At 42.6% G+C, this 15,702-nt stretch overlaps 2 protein-coding genes across 4 annotated transcripts; both read left to right on the forward strand.

The window, feature by feature from the left end:
* Positions 1 to 3,568: 3,568 nt before the first annotated feature.
* Positions 3,569 to 5,810, forward strand: LOC120113377. 3 transcript variants are annotated; one of them, XR_005515290.1, is made up of 2 exons: positions 3,569 to 5,475; positions 5,625 to 5,810. XR_005515290.1 is itself a non-coding variant. In XM_039134539.1 (2 exons), the coding sequence occupies exons 1-2, from the start codon at positions 3,618 to 3,620 to the stop codon at positions 5,531 to 5,533; spliced, it is 1,767 nt and encodes a 588-aa protein (XP_038990467.1). In that variant the 5' UTR covers positions 3,569 to 3,617; the 3' UTR covers positions 5,534 to 5,810. The 3 variants fall into 3 exon arrangements, 2 of the variants coding, with proteins under 2 accessions (XP_038990467.1, XP_038990466.1); XM_039134539.1 differs by having other exon boundaries at positions 3,569 to 5,349; positions 5,499 to 5,810; XM_039134538.1 differs by having other exon boundaries at positions 3,569 to 5,342; positions 5,492 to 5,810.
* A 7,042-nt stretch (positions 5,811 to 12,852) lies between these two features.
* LOC103722299 (protein NUCLEAR FUSION DEFECTIVE 4-like) lies at positions 12,853 to 14,975 on the forward strand. Its single transcript, XM_008812801.4, has one exon. The coding sequence runs from the start codon at positions 12,989 to 12,991 to the stop codon at positions 14,849 to 14,851; it is 1,863 nt and encodes a 620-aa protein (XP_008811023.2). The 5' UTR covers positions 12,853 to 12,988; the 3' UTR covers positions 14,852 to 14,975.
* Positions 14,976 to 15,702: the final 727 nt, after the last annotated feature.

A 15,702-nucleotide genomic window follows, 5' to 3' on the forward strand; every position in this document is an offset into this window, starting at 1 on the left:
TTAACTGTGTGCAGAGAAAATTTAAATATGGACAGAGAAGATTTAATTGTGTATAGAGAACACCTAACTGTGTGATGCACACAGTTAAATATTATCTGTATACAATTAAGTCTTCTCTGCACACACTTAATTGTGTGATGCAGAGAATACTTAACTGTGTGCAGAGAAAATTTAAGTGTGTGCAGAGAAAATTTAATTGTGTATAGAGAACACCTAACTGTGTGATGCACACAGTTAAATATTCTCTGTACATACTTAACTGTGTGATGCAGAGAACACTTAACTGTGTGCAGAGAAGATTTAATTCTGTACAGAGAATACTTAACTATGTGATGCACTCAGTTAAGTGCTATCTGTACGCAGTTAAATATTCTCTGGATACAGTTAAGTCTGTGTGTAAGAAAGACTTAATTGTGCACAGAGAATACTTAATTGTCTTCTTTTTCCTTTCCTTTTTCTTCTTTTTCTTTCCTTCTCTTCTTTTTCTTTCCTTCCTTCTTTTTCTTTCCTTTTTTTCCTTTTTCTTTTCTTTTCTTCTTTTTCTTTCCTTTTTCTTCTTTTTCTTTCCTTTTTCTTCTTTTTTTTCCTTCTCTTCTTTTTCTTTCCTTTTTCTTCTTTTTTTTTCTTTTCTTCTTTTTCTTTCCTTCTCTTCTTTTTCTTTTCTTTTTCTTCTTTTTTTTTCTTTTCTTCTTTTTCTTTTCTTTTTCTTCTTTTTTTTTGTCTTTTCTTCCATTGTATCTATCAATATCAAGAAAAGAAAAAAAAAGGAAGAAAAGGAAAGAAAAAGAATAAAAAGAAAAGAAAAAGAAGAGAAGGAAAGAAAAAGAAGAGAAAAAAAGAAAAAGAAAGAAAAAAAAGAAAATAAGAAAATAATGAGTGAGTGACAGTTCGGTTAGTAAGCTTGGTATACAAGTAATATAGCATGGTTAACTTAACTGTGTGCAGAGAAACCATACCTATGTGCAGAAAATAGTAAACTGTGTGCACAGAACAGAAAACTGTATTTCGAGGTTAATTAAGTATGTATCATCGTTAGTTAAGTGTGCTTTAAGTTTAATCGACTATGCGCCATGCTAAGGTAAGACTTGGCTCACAAGAACAACCTATATTAAGTATCTACCACGTCATTGTAATTGATTCGAAACATTCTACAAAAATCAGATTGCTTAACTTAACTGTGTGCAGAGAAACCATACTTGTGTGCAGGAAATGGTAAACTGTGTGCACAGAACAGAAAATTATATTTTGGGGTTAATTAAGTGTGTGCATTGGTTAATTAAGTATGTTTCAAGCTTAATCGACTATGCGCCATGCTAGGATAAGTCTTGGCTCACAAGAACAATCTATATTAAGTGTCTATCACGTCGTTATAACTGATTCGAAACATTCTACCAAAATCAGATAGCTTAACTAAACTATGTGTACAAAAACTATATCTATGTGCAGGGAACGGTAAACTGTGTGCACAAAACATAAAACTGTGTCAGGCTAGATTAAGTGTTAAAACATTGATTAATTGTGTGCCAAGCTTACTTAAATGTGTGCCATACTATATTACATGTGTACTAAGCTTACTAACCTAACTGCCACTCACTCATTATTTTTCTTTTTTCTTCTTTTCTTTTCATCTTTTTCTTTCATTTTTTTCTTTTTCTTCTTTTTCTTTCCTTCTCTTCTTTTTTTTCCTTTTTCTTCTCTTTTTTTCTTTTCTTTTTTCTTTTTCTTTCCATTTTCTTCTTTTTCTTTCCTTTTCTTCCTTTTTCTTTCCTTTTTCTTCTTTTTTTTCTTTTTCTTCTTTTTCTTTCCTTCTCTTCCTTTTTCTTTTCTTTTTTTTTCTTTTTTTTCTTTCCTACTTAACTTAATTGTGTAATGCATAGAACACTTAACTGTGTGCAGAGAAAATTTTAAGTGTGTGCAGAGAAAACTTAATTGTATATAAAAAACACTTATATGTGTAATGCACGCAGTTAAGTGTTCTCTGCATACAATTAAGTTTTTTTTGCACATACTTAATTATGTGATGCAGAGAATACTTAACTATGTGCAGAGTAGAAAAGAAAAAGAAGAGAACGGAAGAAGAGAACGGAAAGAAGAAGAAGAAGAAAAAAGAAAGAAAAGGAAAAAAAGGAAAGAAAAAGAAGAAAAGAAAACAAAAGGAAAGAAAAAAAAGAAAAGGAAAGGAAACAAAGGAACGAAAAAGAAGAAGTTAAAAGAAAAAGAAAGAAAAGGAAAGAAAAAGAATAAAAAGGAATCAGTTAAGTATTCTTTGTACACATTTAAATCTTCTCTGCACATACTTAAATTTTTTTTTCTTTCATTTTTTCTGTTTTTTTTCTTTTCTTTTCTCTTTTTTTTCTTTTCTTTTTTCTTTTTCTTTCCTTTTCTTCTTTTTTCTTTTTCATTCCTTCTCTTCTTTTTTTTCCTTTTTCTTCTTCTTTTTTTCTTTTCTTTTTTCTTCTTTCCTTTTCTTTCCTTTTTCTTCTTTTTCTTTCCTTTTCTTCCTTTTTCTTTTCTTTCTTTTCTTTTTTTTCCTTTTCTTCTTTTTCTTCTTCTTCTTTCCTTTCCTTTTTTATTTATAATTATTTTATTTTATTGAATATATTATTTATTTATTTATTTATTTGTTTATTTATATTTATTTATTTATTTATTTATTTTTCTTTTTTTTCTTTTCCTCTTTTTCTTTCTTTTTTTTCTTTTTATTCTCTTCTTCCCCCCTTCTTCTTTCTTCTTCTCCCGCGAGCCGGCGGAACCGGAGAGGGGCCGGGCCGTTGGAGAGGGCCGCGGGATGGGGCGGGGCCACCGTCGGCGGCGGCAGAGAACACCTCTCCTCCCGCGAGGCCGGCGGCTCTATAAAGAGGCCGGGCCGCGACAGATGCAGGAGGAGGGTGGGCCGTGGCCGCAGGAGGGGGCTCGTGAAGGGGCGGGGTCGAGGGTGGGGGCATTCATGGCGGTGCGGTTGTGGGAGGGGGCTCGAGAGGCAGCGAGCAGGGGCTGGCGGCGGCCGTGGGAGGGAGCTCGGGTGGGGGCGAGGCCGCGGGAGGGGGCGAGGCCGCGGAAGGGGGCTTGGGAGGGGGCGAGCAGGGGCCGGCGACGGCCAGGCCTTTTTCTTTTCCTTTTGCTTCTGAGAACGGGAGATTAGGAGGGGAAGGGGCACGGGAGGGGGCGGGGCTGCGGGACGGGGCTCGAGAGGGAGCGAGATGGGGCCGGTGGCGGCCGCGGGAGGGAGCTCGGGCGGGGACGGGCCGTGGTCGGTGGCGGCTGCCCCTTTTTCTTCTTCTTCTTCTCCTTGGAATGGGAGATCAAAAGGGACAGGGGCATTTTAATATTCTTAGGGGGTATTTTCGTCTCATAATAAAATATTGAAATATGGCTGTCAACATGGATTAAACATTAGAGACCGGTCAATAAATGTACCGGTGATTAATTACCCAAAAAAAAAGCGCAACCGCTGAGCAACCACTAAATTCGTTCCTTTCTTCTACTAACCCATGACCTCTAAAATTCATATATAGTGGCAGTTCCTCTCTTACATCACTCCATCTGTAACTTTCTGTGTGTTTGTGCTGAGTGAGTGAGAGGGGAAGAGATCGAGAGATAGCAATAGAGAGAAAAAGATGAAGGTGGCTGAGCTCTCTGCCCTCGCCGTCCAGGTGGTCCGGGGCCGGTGGTTCACCGTCTTCGCGTCGTTCCTCGTCATGGCGGCCTCCGGCGGCATCTACATCTTCGGCATCTACTCCAACGACATCAAGACCGCCCTCGGCTACGACCAGCAGACGCTCAACACCCTGGCCTTCTTCAAAGACCTCGGCGCCAGCGTCGGCATCATCTCCGGCCTCATCTATGAGGTCACCCCACCCTGGGTCGTCCTCGCCCTCAGCGCCGGCATTAACCTCTTCAGCTACCTCATGATCTACCTCGCAATCACCGGCCGCATCGCCCGCCCCCACGTTTGGCAGATGTGCCTCTACTTATGCCTCGGCGGCAACGCGCAGGCCTTCACCAACACGGGCGCCGTCGTCACCTGCGTCAAGAACTTCCCGGCAAGCCGCGGCGTCGTGATCGGCCTCCTCAAGGGCTATGTTGGCCTCAGCGGTGCCATCGTCACCCAGCTCTACCTCGCCTTCTACGGCGGCGACTCCAGGTCCCTCGTCCTCCTCATCGCATGGCTCCCCGCCGCCATCCCCCTCGTCTTCATCTCCACCATTCGGATCTTCAAGTCGACGCGCCAGCCTGGCGAGAGCAGCAAGCCGTTCTATTGCTTCCTCTACGTTTCCCTCTTCCTCGCCACCTTCCTCATGGTCATGATCGTAGTCCAAAAAAGGTTCACTTTCTCCCACTCCGCGTACAGCGTCAGCGCCGCCATCGTCCTTCTCCTCCTCTTCCTCCCCCTCGCCGTCGTTACCAAAGAAGAGTTCAAGATCTTCAGGAAAAAGAAGCAATCTCTCCAAGACCCCCCACCTCTGTCCGTAGCCATCGAGACGCCGACGGTCCCCCAACCGCCACCGCCCGAGCCGAAACCAACCCCAGCCACCGCATCACCTATCAAAAAGAGCTCACCCCTCTCTCATGTCATCCGCATCTTCAAGGCCCCTGACAGGGGGAAGGACTACTCCATCCTCCAAGCCGTTGTGAGCACGGACATGCTGATCCTCTTCCTCTCCACCATTTCCGGCGTCGGTGGCACCCTGGCGGCGATCGACAACATGGGCCAGATCGGCCAGTCGTTGGGCTACCCTGCTCGGAGCATCAGCACCTTCGTCTCCCTCATCAGCATATGGAACTACGCTGGGAGGGTGGCGGCCGGGTTCGCCTCTGATATCTTCCTCGCCAAGTACAAATTGCCTCGCCCTGTGTTGCTCGCAGCAGTCCTCCTCCTCGCCGGCGCCGGCCACCTCCTCATCGCCTTCGGAATCCCGGGCTCGCTCTACGTTGCGTCGGTGATCATCGGCTTCAGCTTAGGAGCACAGGTGCCGCTGCTCTTCGCAATCATATCAGAAGTGTTCGGTCTCAAGTACTACTCCACGCTGTTCAACTTCGTGCCTCTTGCCACGCCGATCGGGACGTATGTGCTGAACGTGAAGGTCGCCGGGAAATTGTATGATAGAGAGGCGGCGAAGCAGTATGCGAAGCTCTCTGGTTCCTCCGTGAAGTCGTTAACGTGCACCGGAGTGCAGTGCTTCAAGCTTTCCTTCCTCATTATCGCGGCGGTGACAGTACTCGGAGCTCTTGTCATGCTGGTTTTGGTGTGGAGAACTTGGGATTTCTACAAAGGTGATATGCATGAGAAGTATAGGGAGGAGTCACAGGGTCGCACCCACGGAGAAGAGAGAAAGAACGAGATGATTCCTTATACGCCTGAGGAGAGGGCAAATGGGACTTGAAGTAAAACGAAGAAAGGAAAAGAAGAGAGAAAATGGTAAGGCTGCATAAGCCTAGGCTTTCATGACCGTGTTTTGATAGGATGAACTTAATTTGGAGAAAGAACGAGATGATTCCTTATACGCCTGAGGAGAGGGCAAATGGGACTTGAAGTAAAACGAAGAAAGGAAAAGAAGAGAGAAAATGGTAAGGCTGCATAAGCCTAGGCTTTCATGACCGTGTTTTGATAGGATGAACTTAATTTGGAGCACTAGCCTATGCTTGTAAAGTGAGAGATGGGGCTCCTTCCCTGTTATAGCAGTGCTGTCTCCATGTATCCATATCCAGATCTTCTCTAGAAATTGTGGCAGCAATTATATGCAATCTAAACCGTTTGAAATGAAGCAATGAATCATATTATAACCCATTGGCAAGCTTGCTCTTCAATATTCACCAAGTTGTGAACATATGCAAAATCTTCGATAAGTGATTCTTGGGATCATCATTGATGCCATATGACAAAGACTCCATAATTTGGTTGTGTTTGGTTCTTAGTTTTGCTCAAATCTTCACCGCTTCAAGGGAGAGAAGCAAGATAAATAGATAATTGCTCAAAGCGGCAGTATTTCTTATCTTTGTTTTGGAGCGCTAGCAGTACTTTTTCTTTAGTTATGTAAAACCAAAAGGTGTGAGTTTGAGTCTCCGAGGTGATCAAATCTTCCCGACGTTACCATTAATTTTTAATAACTCTGATGAATGCCATTAATATGCATATTTTTGTCTCCGTCAAAATGGTATACCATCAGGTTCGCTTGCATTACTTTCTTTTGCCTTCCTAGACAACCGTACAGGAGATCACATCGATCCATACTTTTTTTCTCTTGATGTAACCCAATCAGTATTTTTTTTTTCTTTAGGGTCTGTTAAAAAAATCTAGCAAAAGTTAAATAAATTTCTTATAGAGATCGGGCGCATTGGTCTGTCCAATCTTCATTCTTCTAATGATCCATTCTAATTTTAGCCTAAATTCTAATTGTAAGCCTGTTGGCTTATAGAAAAAAAAAAATTTATGAATTTTTTTTTTTTACAAAATTTTTAGGCTGGAGAGGTATTCTCAAATAGGCTACTTGCTCCAAAAATCCAATGAAAAATTCAGCCCCATTCTACTAAATTTTCCAAACAGAGCCTCAGTAATTCTAAGTCAAATGCATGAGTAACTTGATCTGAATATTTGGGATTAGCTAGCATCCAGAAGCCTTTGTTTATAGGATTTGCTTTCCACCCAAGCACATGGCATTCACCTCACAAACAATTGCTTACCTCTGTTGCAATTAGAGTTTACATGGGAGATAACTATAATGGAAGGTTTGACTAATCCTTTACTGGAATCATTTTAAGTATTGAAAATTAGTTCTGTAATTAACTCCTCTTCTTTACGCATGCTTTCTAGGATCTCTCGATGCATTCTGTCCAACCATAAGCTATTGTTTTTTGTCTTTTTCCCCGTCTGCTTGATTGCTACGAGCTCTGGTTTTTTTTCTGTTAATCGTTTTTTTAATACTCTTGTCCTCTGTTTTCTTCTCCGTCTTAATCTTGAATTGGAAATACTTTTATCGACCTTCTTAATAAATTTATCATTTTAGAATTTAATAATCATCTTAATAATAATTCTAGCAGCGTTGGAAAATGCATACATAGGCATGCTGCTGATGTTGGATCAGCGAAAGGATAATGATTCGAAAGAAAGATAGAAAGTAATACGGGGATAAATACCTACCTTGATCTTTAATGACTTTTACCATTACTCCACTGTCCGAAGGATATAGATCTGGATAGGAATATAGCACAAAGCTATGGTGGAAAGGTTGTAATGCAATGTTATGGTAATGATGCAGTGCAAACTACGATAAAAGGTGTAGCATAGAGTTACGACAAGAGGTATAGCGCTGAACTACAGTAAGAGATGTTGTGAAGAGCTACGATAGAAAAACTAAGTTATGCCTATTTTTAGGATAAAAAGTAAAGATAAAGATAAGATAAATGAATTGAATTGATTGATTATTGAAGGGTAGAAGAATCTTAATATAGAGTACAATTTCATTACTTATACTCGTACATAATAATTATCCTCAGATACTGTAACAGTCCATTCTAATAATTGTTTCTCATGCCTAATCTCCACTTCTTATGTACTGTAATAATTCATTCTAACAATGGTTTCTCATGCCTAGTCTCCACTTTTGATGGTTTTGGTAACTAATGCCAACCATATTTCCATTGCGCACGTGCACAAGCATAATTATTCTGTAGTTATTAGACCGACAATTATGCCTTATCAGCTTTCGGCTTATTTCGGCATGGCTTGTATAGATTGTCTATTATATTCGGCCTTTGAAATAGTCTTCTAGTCTTCAGGATCTCTGAAGACCTGCCTTGGTCTTTTAGCAGCCAAGCCTTAGCACTTGGTCTGCTTTATTCATACTATGACTGAATTCCACCTATTCGGACCTGAGTTCCTACAACATGGCTTAGCAGTCAAACTCTACTCAATCAAAGTTACATGTTTCTCATTAGCTCCAATCCTAGCAAACTTGCACTACATGGTGCTTGCTCTTTACTACAAACTAGACTATTGAGAGATTGTGTAAATAGAGTTTTATTATTTTCTAACATAATTTTTTGATCAATATTATGATATACTATACAAAATTCTAATAATATATGTATATCTATCGATATAATAAAATAATATATTATTATAAATTAATAAGAAATAATCCAACCTATATATAATGAGGATCAAACCTATGGAATAAGAAATAAAAAAGTATTGCATATATGGATATTTAAATGTAATGTAGCATAGTCATTAGTGGTCGTTCTTTCACTTCTAAGTAAAATTAGGATATTAAAAATGTATTTAACATTTTAAAAAATATCGACCGAAATATTAGTAGGTATGATACTAATAATTCTTTTTTCATTAATATAAGTCAATTAATAATATCATTAATATTGTATTAATTTAGTTAAACCATTATTTTTTATTTAATAAATATATATTAAGTAGATTTGGATTGTATCTTTTGTGCGAAAGAATAATTTGATCACCTTCTACAATACCTATCATGGGATTGCATCCCGCATAGATTTAAAAGCAGTTCGATCTCTTTTGTTCACCCAGCAACATAGATCTCAAAGCGGTCATTGTGCAATTTAGCTGTGTATTAGTGCGAGAGAAGGTGAGCCATTCTTTCGTGGAAAAGATGCAACCCTCTTCTACGATACCATGGATTTCCATATTAGTTTAGTAGTATTAATGATTTTTTTATTTAATACAATTTAGATACGTTACTAAAATCATGGCCTGTCATAGCTTGTCCTATTGTGATGATTGCTACAGTCAAAACGTTACTAAATTCATTGCCATGGCCCATACACTATGGCGATCCATTTATTGCGGTAAGAGTCTAATATTCAGAATTTGTACATTACTATATTTATTGTTATAATTTGATATGACCCGTAAAACTAGAACATTGCTATGCTATTGACTCGGAAAAATTATTAAAATAGGTAACTCACTGATCAGTTTTGCTTTTTTTTCTTGGGGAACTTGCTCAGCGGTCCATTTATTGACCGAACTTTAACATTAAATCCCTGTTGACCGGTTGTTTAACAACCGGTCCATATATATTTTAACATTGCTTTATGGGACAAAAATGCCCCCGCCTCTTCCATTCCCACCGAAGAAGGAGAAGAAAAAGGCAGCCGCCGGCCATGGCCCACCCCCTCCCGCGCCTGCCGCCGACCACGGCCCACCCCCTCCCGCGCCTGCCGCCGGCCACAGCCCGCCCCCTCCCGCACCCGCTGCCCCCTTCCGCGCCGCCGGAATTACCTCCGCCCCCACGGTGGGGAGGTGCCAAAGAAGAGGAGCCGCTGCCCCCCCCCCCGGTGGCCCCATCCTGCGGCCGCCACCGTCCGACCCCCTTCCGTAGCTGCCGGCCTCGCGAGAGGAGAAGGAAGAAGAAAGAAGGAGAAGGGAAGAAGAGAAGAAAAAAAAAGAAAAAGAAAAGAAAAAAAAGAAAATGAAAGAAAAAGAAGAAAAGAAAATAAAATAAAAATAAAAATAAAATTAACTGTGTTCCTAGACAAGTTAACTGTGTTCACAGACAACTTAACTGTGTTCACAGACCTGGAGTCGACCCCCTTAACAGCACGAGTCGACCCCTGCTCACCTGTAGTCGACTCTCAGGCTTTCCTAGACAACTTAACTGTGGTTCCGAAACAAGTTAACTGTGTTCCCAAACAACTTAACTGTGTTCCTAGACAACTGTGTTCCTAGACAAATTAACTGTGTTCCTAGACAAGTTAAGTGTGTTCCCAAACAACTTAACTGTATTCTTAGATAACAGTGTTCCTAAACAACTTAACTGTGTTCACAGACAACTTAACTGTGTTCCTAGACAAGTTAACTGTGTTCCCAAACAATTTAACTGTGTTCCTAAACAACTGTGTTCCTAGACAAGTTAACTGTGTTCCTAAACAACTTAACTGTGTTCCCAGATAAGTTAACTGTGTTCCTAGACAACTTAACTGTGTTCCCAGACAAGTTAACTGTGTTCCCAAACAACTTAACTGTGTTCCTAGACAACTGTGTTCCTAGACAAATTAACTGTGTTCCTAGACAAGTTAACTGTGTTCCCAAACAACTTAACTGTATTCTTAGATAACTGTGTTCCTAAACAACTTAACTGTGTTCACAGACAACTTAACTGTGTTCCTAGACAACTGTGTTCCTAGACAAGTTAACTGTGTTTCCAAACAATTTAACTGTGTTCCTAAACAACTGTGTTCCTAGACAAGTTAACTGTGTTCCTAGACAACTTAACTGTGTTCCCAGACAAGTTAACTGTGTTCCCAAACAACTTAACTGTGTTCCTAGACAACTGTGTTCCTAGACAAATTAACTATGTTCCTAGACAAGTTAATTGTGTTCCCAAACAACTTAACTGTATTCTTAGATAACTGTGTTCCTAAACAACTTAACTGTGTTCACAGACAACTTAACTGTGTTCCTAGACAACTGTGTTCCTAGACAAGTTAACTGTGTTCCCAAACAATTTAACTGTGTTCCTAAACAACTGTGTTCCTAGACAAGTTAACTGTGTTCCTAGACAACGTAACTGTGTTCCCAGACAAGTTAACTGTGTTCCTAGACAACTTAACTGTGTTCCCAGACAAGTTAACTGTGTTCCCAAACAACTTAACTGTGTTCCTAGACAACTGTGTTCCTAGACAAATTAACTGTGTTCCTAGACAAGTTAACTGTGTTCCCAAACAACTTAACTGTATTCTTAGATAACTGTGTTCCTAAACAACTTAACTGTGTTCACAGACAACTTAACTGTGTTCCTAGACAACTGTGTTCCTAGACAAGTTAACTGTGTTCCCAAACAATTTAACTGTGTTCCTAAACAACTGTGTTCCTAGACAAGTTAACTGTGTTCCCAGACAACTTAACTGTGTTCCCAGACAAGTTAACTGTGTTCCTAGACAACTTAACTGTGTTCCCAGACAAGTTAACTGTGTTCCCAAACAACTTAACTGTGTTCCTAGACAACTGTGTTCCTAGACAAATTAACTATATTCCTAGACAAGTTAATTGTGTTCCCAAACAACTTAACTGTATTCTTAGATAACTGTGTTCCTAAACAACTTAACTGTGTTCACAGACAACTTAACTGTGTTCCTAGACACCTGTGTTCCTAGACAAGTTAACTGTGTTCCCAAACAATTTAACTGTGTTCCTAAACAACTGTGTTCCTAGACAAGTTAACTGTGTTCCTAGACAACTTAACTGTGTTCCCAGACAAGTTAACTGTGTTCCTAGACAACTTAACTGTTCCCAGACAAGTTAACTGTGTTCCCCAAACAACTTAATTGTGTTCCTAGACAACTGTGTTCCTAGACAAATTAACTGTGTTCCTAGACAAGTTAACTGTGTTCCCAAACAACTTAACTGTATTCTTAGATAACTGTGTTCCTAAACAACTTAACTGTGTTCACAGACAACTTAACTGTGTTCCTAGACAACTGTGTTCCGAGACAAGTTAACTGTGTTCCCAAACAACTTAACTGTGTTCCTAGACAACTGTGTTCCTAGACAAATTAACTGTGTTCCTAGACAAGTTAACTGTGTTCCCAAACAACTTAACTGTATTCTTAGATAACTGTGTTCCTAAACAAGTTAACTGTGTTCACAGACAACTTAACTGTGTTCCTAGACAAGTTAACTGTGTTCCTAAACAATTTAACTGTGTTCCTAGACAAGTTAACTGTGTTCCTAGACAAATTAACTGTGTTCCTAGATAACTTAACTGTGTTCCCAAACAAGTTAACTGTGTTCCCAAACAACTTAACTGTGTTCCTAAACAACTGTGTTCCTAGACAACTTAACTGTGTTCACAGACAACTTAACTGTATTCCTAGACAAGTTAACTGTGTTTACAGACAACTTAACTGTGTTCACAGACCTGGGGTCGACCCCTGCTCACCTGGAGTCGACTCTCTCAGGCTTTCCAAAGAGCTGTTTTTTGCCTGATTTCAGGGGTCGACTCCAGCTCTTTAGGGGTCGACCCCAGCTCTTCAGGGGTCGACCCCAGCTCTTTAGGGGTCGACCCCAGCTCAGCATAAGTCTACAATAATTTTCTAATAACACTTAACTGTGTGCACAGTCGAAATAACTGTGTTCTGGGGTAGAATAAGTGTGTTCCGGGATGATTTAAATATGTTCCAAGCTTATTTAACCGTGTGTCATGTTAGATTAAGTGTGTTCCAAACTTATTTAATTGTTCCAAGCTTATTTAACTTTATTTTTATTTTTTCCTTTTTTTCTTTTTTTTTCTTTTTTTTTCTTCTCTTCTTCCCTTCTTCTTCTTTCTTCTTTTTTCTCCTTCCGCGAGCTGGCGGCACACAGTTAAGTTGTCTGCGAACACAGTTAACAGGACTGTGCACACAGTTAAGTGTTCTTAGAAAATTGTTGTAGAAGTGAGCGAGTCGACCCAAGATTTTCACAAGTCGACCCCAGCAGAGCAGGAGTCGACCCCAGTTCAAACTTTTTCTTTTCTTTTTCTTTTTTTTCTTCTCTTCTTCCCTTCTTCTTCTTTCTTCTCTTCCCGCGAGGCCGGCGGCGCCGGAAAGGGGCTGGGCCACGGCGGACGCTGGAGGAGGGCGGGCCGTGGCCGGCGACAGCCGCAGGACGTGGGACAGCGCCCTTCTTCCTCTTCTTCGGCACCTTCCCACCATGGGGGCAGGGGCGGAGGCATTCCCGGCGGCGCGGCCGCGGGAGGGGGCTTGGGAGGAGGCGAGCCGGGCCGGCGGCGGCCGCAGGAGGGGGCAGGCCGCGGTCGGCAGCAGCCGCGGCTGGGAGATTACAGTTTGGAAAGTCTCTGAAATTCTTCTTCTTCGGAAGGATGGGAGATTATGAGGGAAGGGGCATTTTCGGTATCTTATTTCAAAATAAAAGGGGCTCAGGGACCGGAAATTACAGTTTGGAAAGTTTCTGGACCGGTTGTTTTAGATTTAATTAACAAGGACTTTTTGTTATAGTGGAGTCTTTAGAGGGATGGGAAAGTCAATTACCCTTTTTTCTTTTGGCACATTTCAGGGTGCCAGGAGCAGAAGGAATCCAAGAAGCCAGCCGAGTGAGCTATCGAGGCCCTTCTCCATACCATCAGCTCCCAATCGTCCTTCTTTGTGTGCTTTTGGGGGAGAAACAATGGCGTTCAACCCATTGAGCCGGGCCATCCAGGTTGTCCAAGGCCGTTGGTTCACAGTGTTTGCATCTTTCCTCATCAACGCGACCTCCGGCTCCCTTTTCGTCTTCGCCATCTACTCCAAGGACATCAGGTCCGCCCTCGGCTACGACCAGCGGACGCTCAACACCGTCTCCTTCTTCAAGGACCTCGGCGCCAGCGTGGGCATTCTCTCCGGTCTCATCTACGAGGTCGCCCCTCCTTGGGCTGTTCTCGCCTTCGGCTCTGTCATGAACCTCTTCGGCTACCTCATGATCTACCTTGCCATCACCGGCCGCCTCGCTCGCCCCCGCGTCTGGGAGATGTGCCTTTATATTTGTATAGGTGCCAACTCGCAAACCTTCAGCAACACCGGCGTGGTAGTCACCTGCCTCAAGAACTTCCCGGGGAGCCGCGGCGTCGTGCTCGGCCTCCTTAAGGGCTTCGCCGGCCTTAGCGGAGCCATCTTCGCGCAGCTCTACCTCGCAATCTATGGCGATGACTCCAGATCCCTGGTGCTTCTCATTGCATGGCTCCCGGCCACCATAACCGTCATATTCCTCTGCACCATCCGGATCCTGAAGACGGCGCACCAGCCAGGTGAGACAACCAAGCCCTTCTACTACTTCCTCTACATCTCCATCGCCCTCGCCGCCTACCTCATGGTCATGATCGTCGTCCAGAAAAGAGTCGCCTTCACCTGCAACGCGTATCGCATCAACGCTGCCGTCGTGGTGCTCCTCCTTGTCCTCCCCCTCGCAGTCGTCATCAGAGAAGAGCTCAAAATCTTCAAACCAAGGGAACAATTGCTCCAAAATTCCCCACTGCTTACCGTAGCGGTAGACGCTCGGACGATGCCCCAGCCACCGCCGCCGCCCACCGCCGCCCCATCCACCATATCTATGAAGAGGACACTGTCTTATATCATTAACGTCTTCAGGGCTCCTGAGAGGGGAGAGGACCACTCCATTCTGCAAGCCTTAGTGAGTATAGACATGGTAGTACTCTTCATTGCGATGATTTGTGGAGTTGGTGGCACTCTAACTGCGATCGATAACATGGGTCAGATTGGGGAGTCATTAGGCTACTCATCTCAGACCATCAGCACCTTTGTCTCCCTCATCAGCATATGGAACTTTGGGGGGAGGGTGGCCGCCGGGTTCATTTCCGATATCCTTCTCGAAAAGTATAAGTTACCCCGCCCTTTGGTGCTTACCATAGTCCTGCTCCTCTCCTGTGCCGGCCACCTCCTCATCGCCTTCGGTGTCCCCGGCTCCCTGTACATTGCTTCGGTGATCATCGGCCTGTGCTTCGGAGCAGAGGTACCATTGTTCTTTGCTATCTTATCAGAGGTGTTCGGTCTCAAGTACTACTCTACTCTCTACAATATTTTACCAATGGCTAGCCCAATCGGGTCATATGTACTAAATGTGATGGTCGCCGGGTACTTCTACGATGGAGAGGCGGCCAAGCAGGAGTCATTAACATGCATGGGGGTGCGTTGCTATAACTTCTCCTTCCTCATTATCACAGCGGCGACGGTTTTTGGGGCTCTTGTCTTGCTGGTTTTGGTGCGGAGAACCTGGGACTTATACAAAAGGGATATATATGCGAGGTTCCGAGAGGGGTCTCAAGGTAGCAACCAGGGAGGGGAGAGGGAGGAGTGGACACGTAATGACTTCAGGAGAGGGTAATGGGAATTGGGAACACAAGTTTATGTGGTTGCTACATAACTCGCATGTAATCTCACTGTGACCCATCTTTTAAGAGCTTCTATGTTACATACGTTGAAAATTAACTATTTAAACTTGGACTGAATTGTATGTCTCGGTTGGCTTGCAGTAGTTCAAGCATTTTGATATCCAAATCTTACATGTCACAGTTTACATTGAAGCTCTCTCATTTCTCCTCTTATTACCCTTCCATGCACTAGATGGTGCAAACTTCGGGGAAGCTGGGAGAAAGGGTTGGAGAGAGAGTCGATGAGGCTAAGAAAGCAAGATGTGGCCATGCTCGCCAGCGAGGAAGCATGGAGATTGGAGAGGAGGGGAAGGAAGACAGAGAGATTACCCCTTTTTTTACCCTTTTCCGTTTACTCTGTATGGAGACAGATTTCCATTTCTTGGCCCTGTTTGCCCTCGTAGTCCATCAAATCCGCACCCAAAAAAGAAGAGCTGCAACATAAGAGGGAGTATGGACAGAGCAACCCGGGTTCAAATCATGGGTATTGCTCCAAAACAACAATATGAACGGAGAAGATACAGAGCAACTACTTTTTCCCCCCTGTTTTGAAAGATTATATTTAGGAGTACCAGTTTCGGGACGGCCGCTTGTGGTTTCGGATTATTCTAACATTACGGCGTGTTTGACGATAGACTTGAGGGAGAAACAGTTATGCCGATCCATCTAATGGTGAACTCAGTGGTTCCTTCTACCATTATTGATCACCTCGAGAAGACCATGAGGAACTTTTCTTGGGGAGGAAATGTCTCATCTCGAAGACTTCACTTTTTTGGTGGCTGGGCAACCAGTAAATATTCCTTAT

Source organism: Phoenix dactylifera, chromosome 16 (assembly GCF_009389715.1).
Source record: "Phoenix dactylifera cultivar Barhee BC4 chromosome 16, palm_55x_up_171113_PBpolish2nd_filt_p, whole genome shotgun sequence".
NCBI classification, from domain to species: domain Eukaryota; kingdom Viridiplantae; phylum Streptophyta; class Magnoliopsida; order Arecales; family Arecaceae; genus Phoenix; species Phoenix dactylifera.

What these genes read in the sequence shown, in the direction of transcription:
- LOC103722299 (XM_008812801.4), top strand. Translation starts at nt 12,989, where the DNA reads ATGGGAAAGTCAATTACCCTTTTTTCTTTTGGCACATTTCAGGGTGCC.
- LOC120113377 (XM_039134539.1), top strand. Translation starts at nt 3,618, where the DNA reads ATGAAGGTGGCTGAGCTCTCTGCCCTCGCCGTCCAGGTGGTCCGGGGC. An exon ending in GAGAAAGAACGAGATGATTC is followed by an intron (nt 5,350 to 5,498) that starts CTTATACGCCTG and finishes ACGAGATGATTC; the next exon opens with CTTATACGCCTGAGGAGAGG.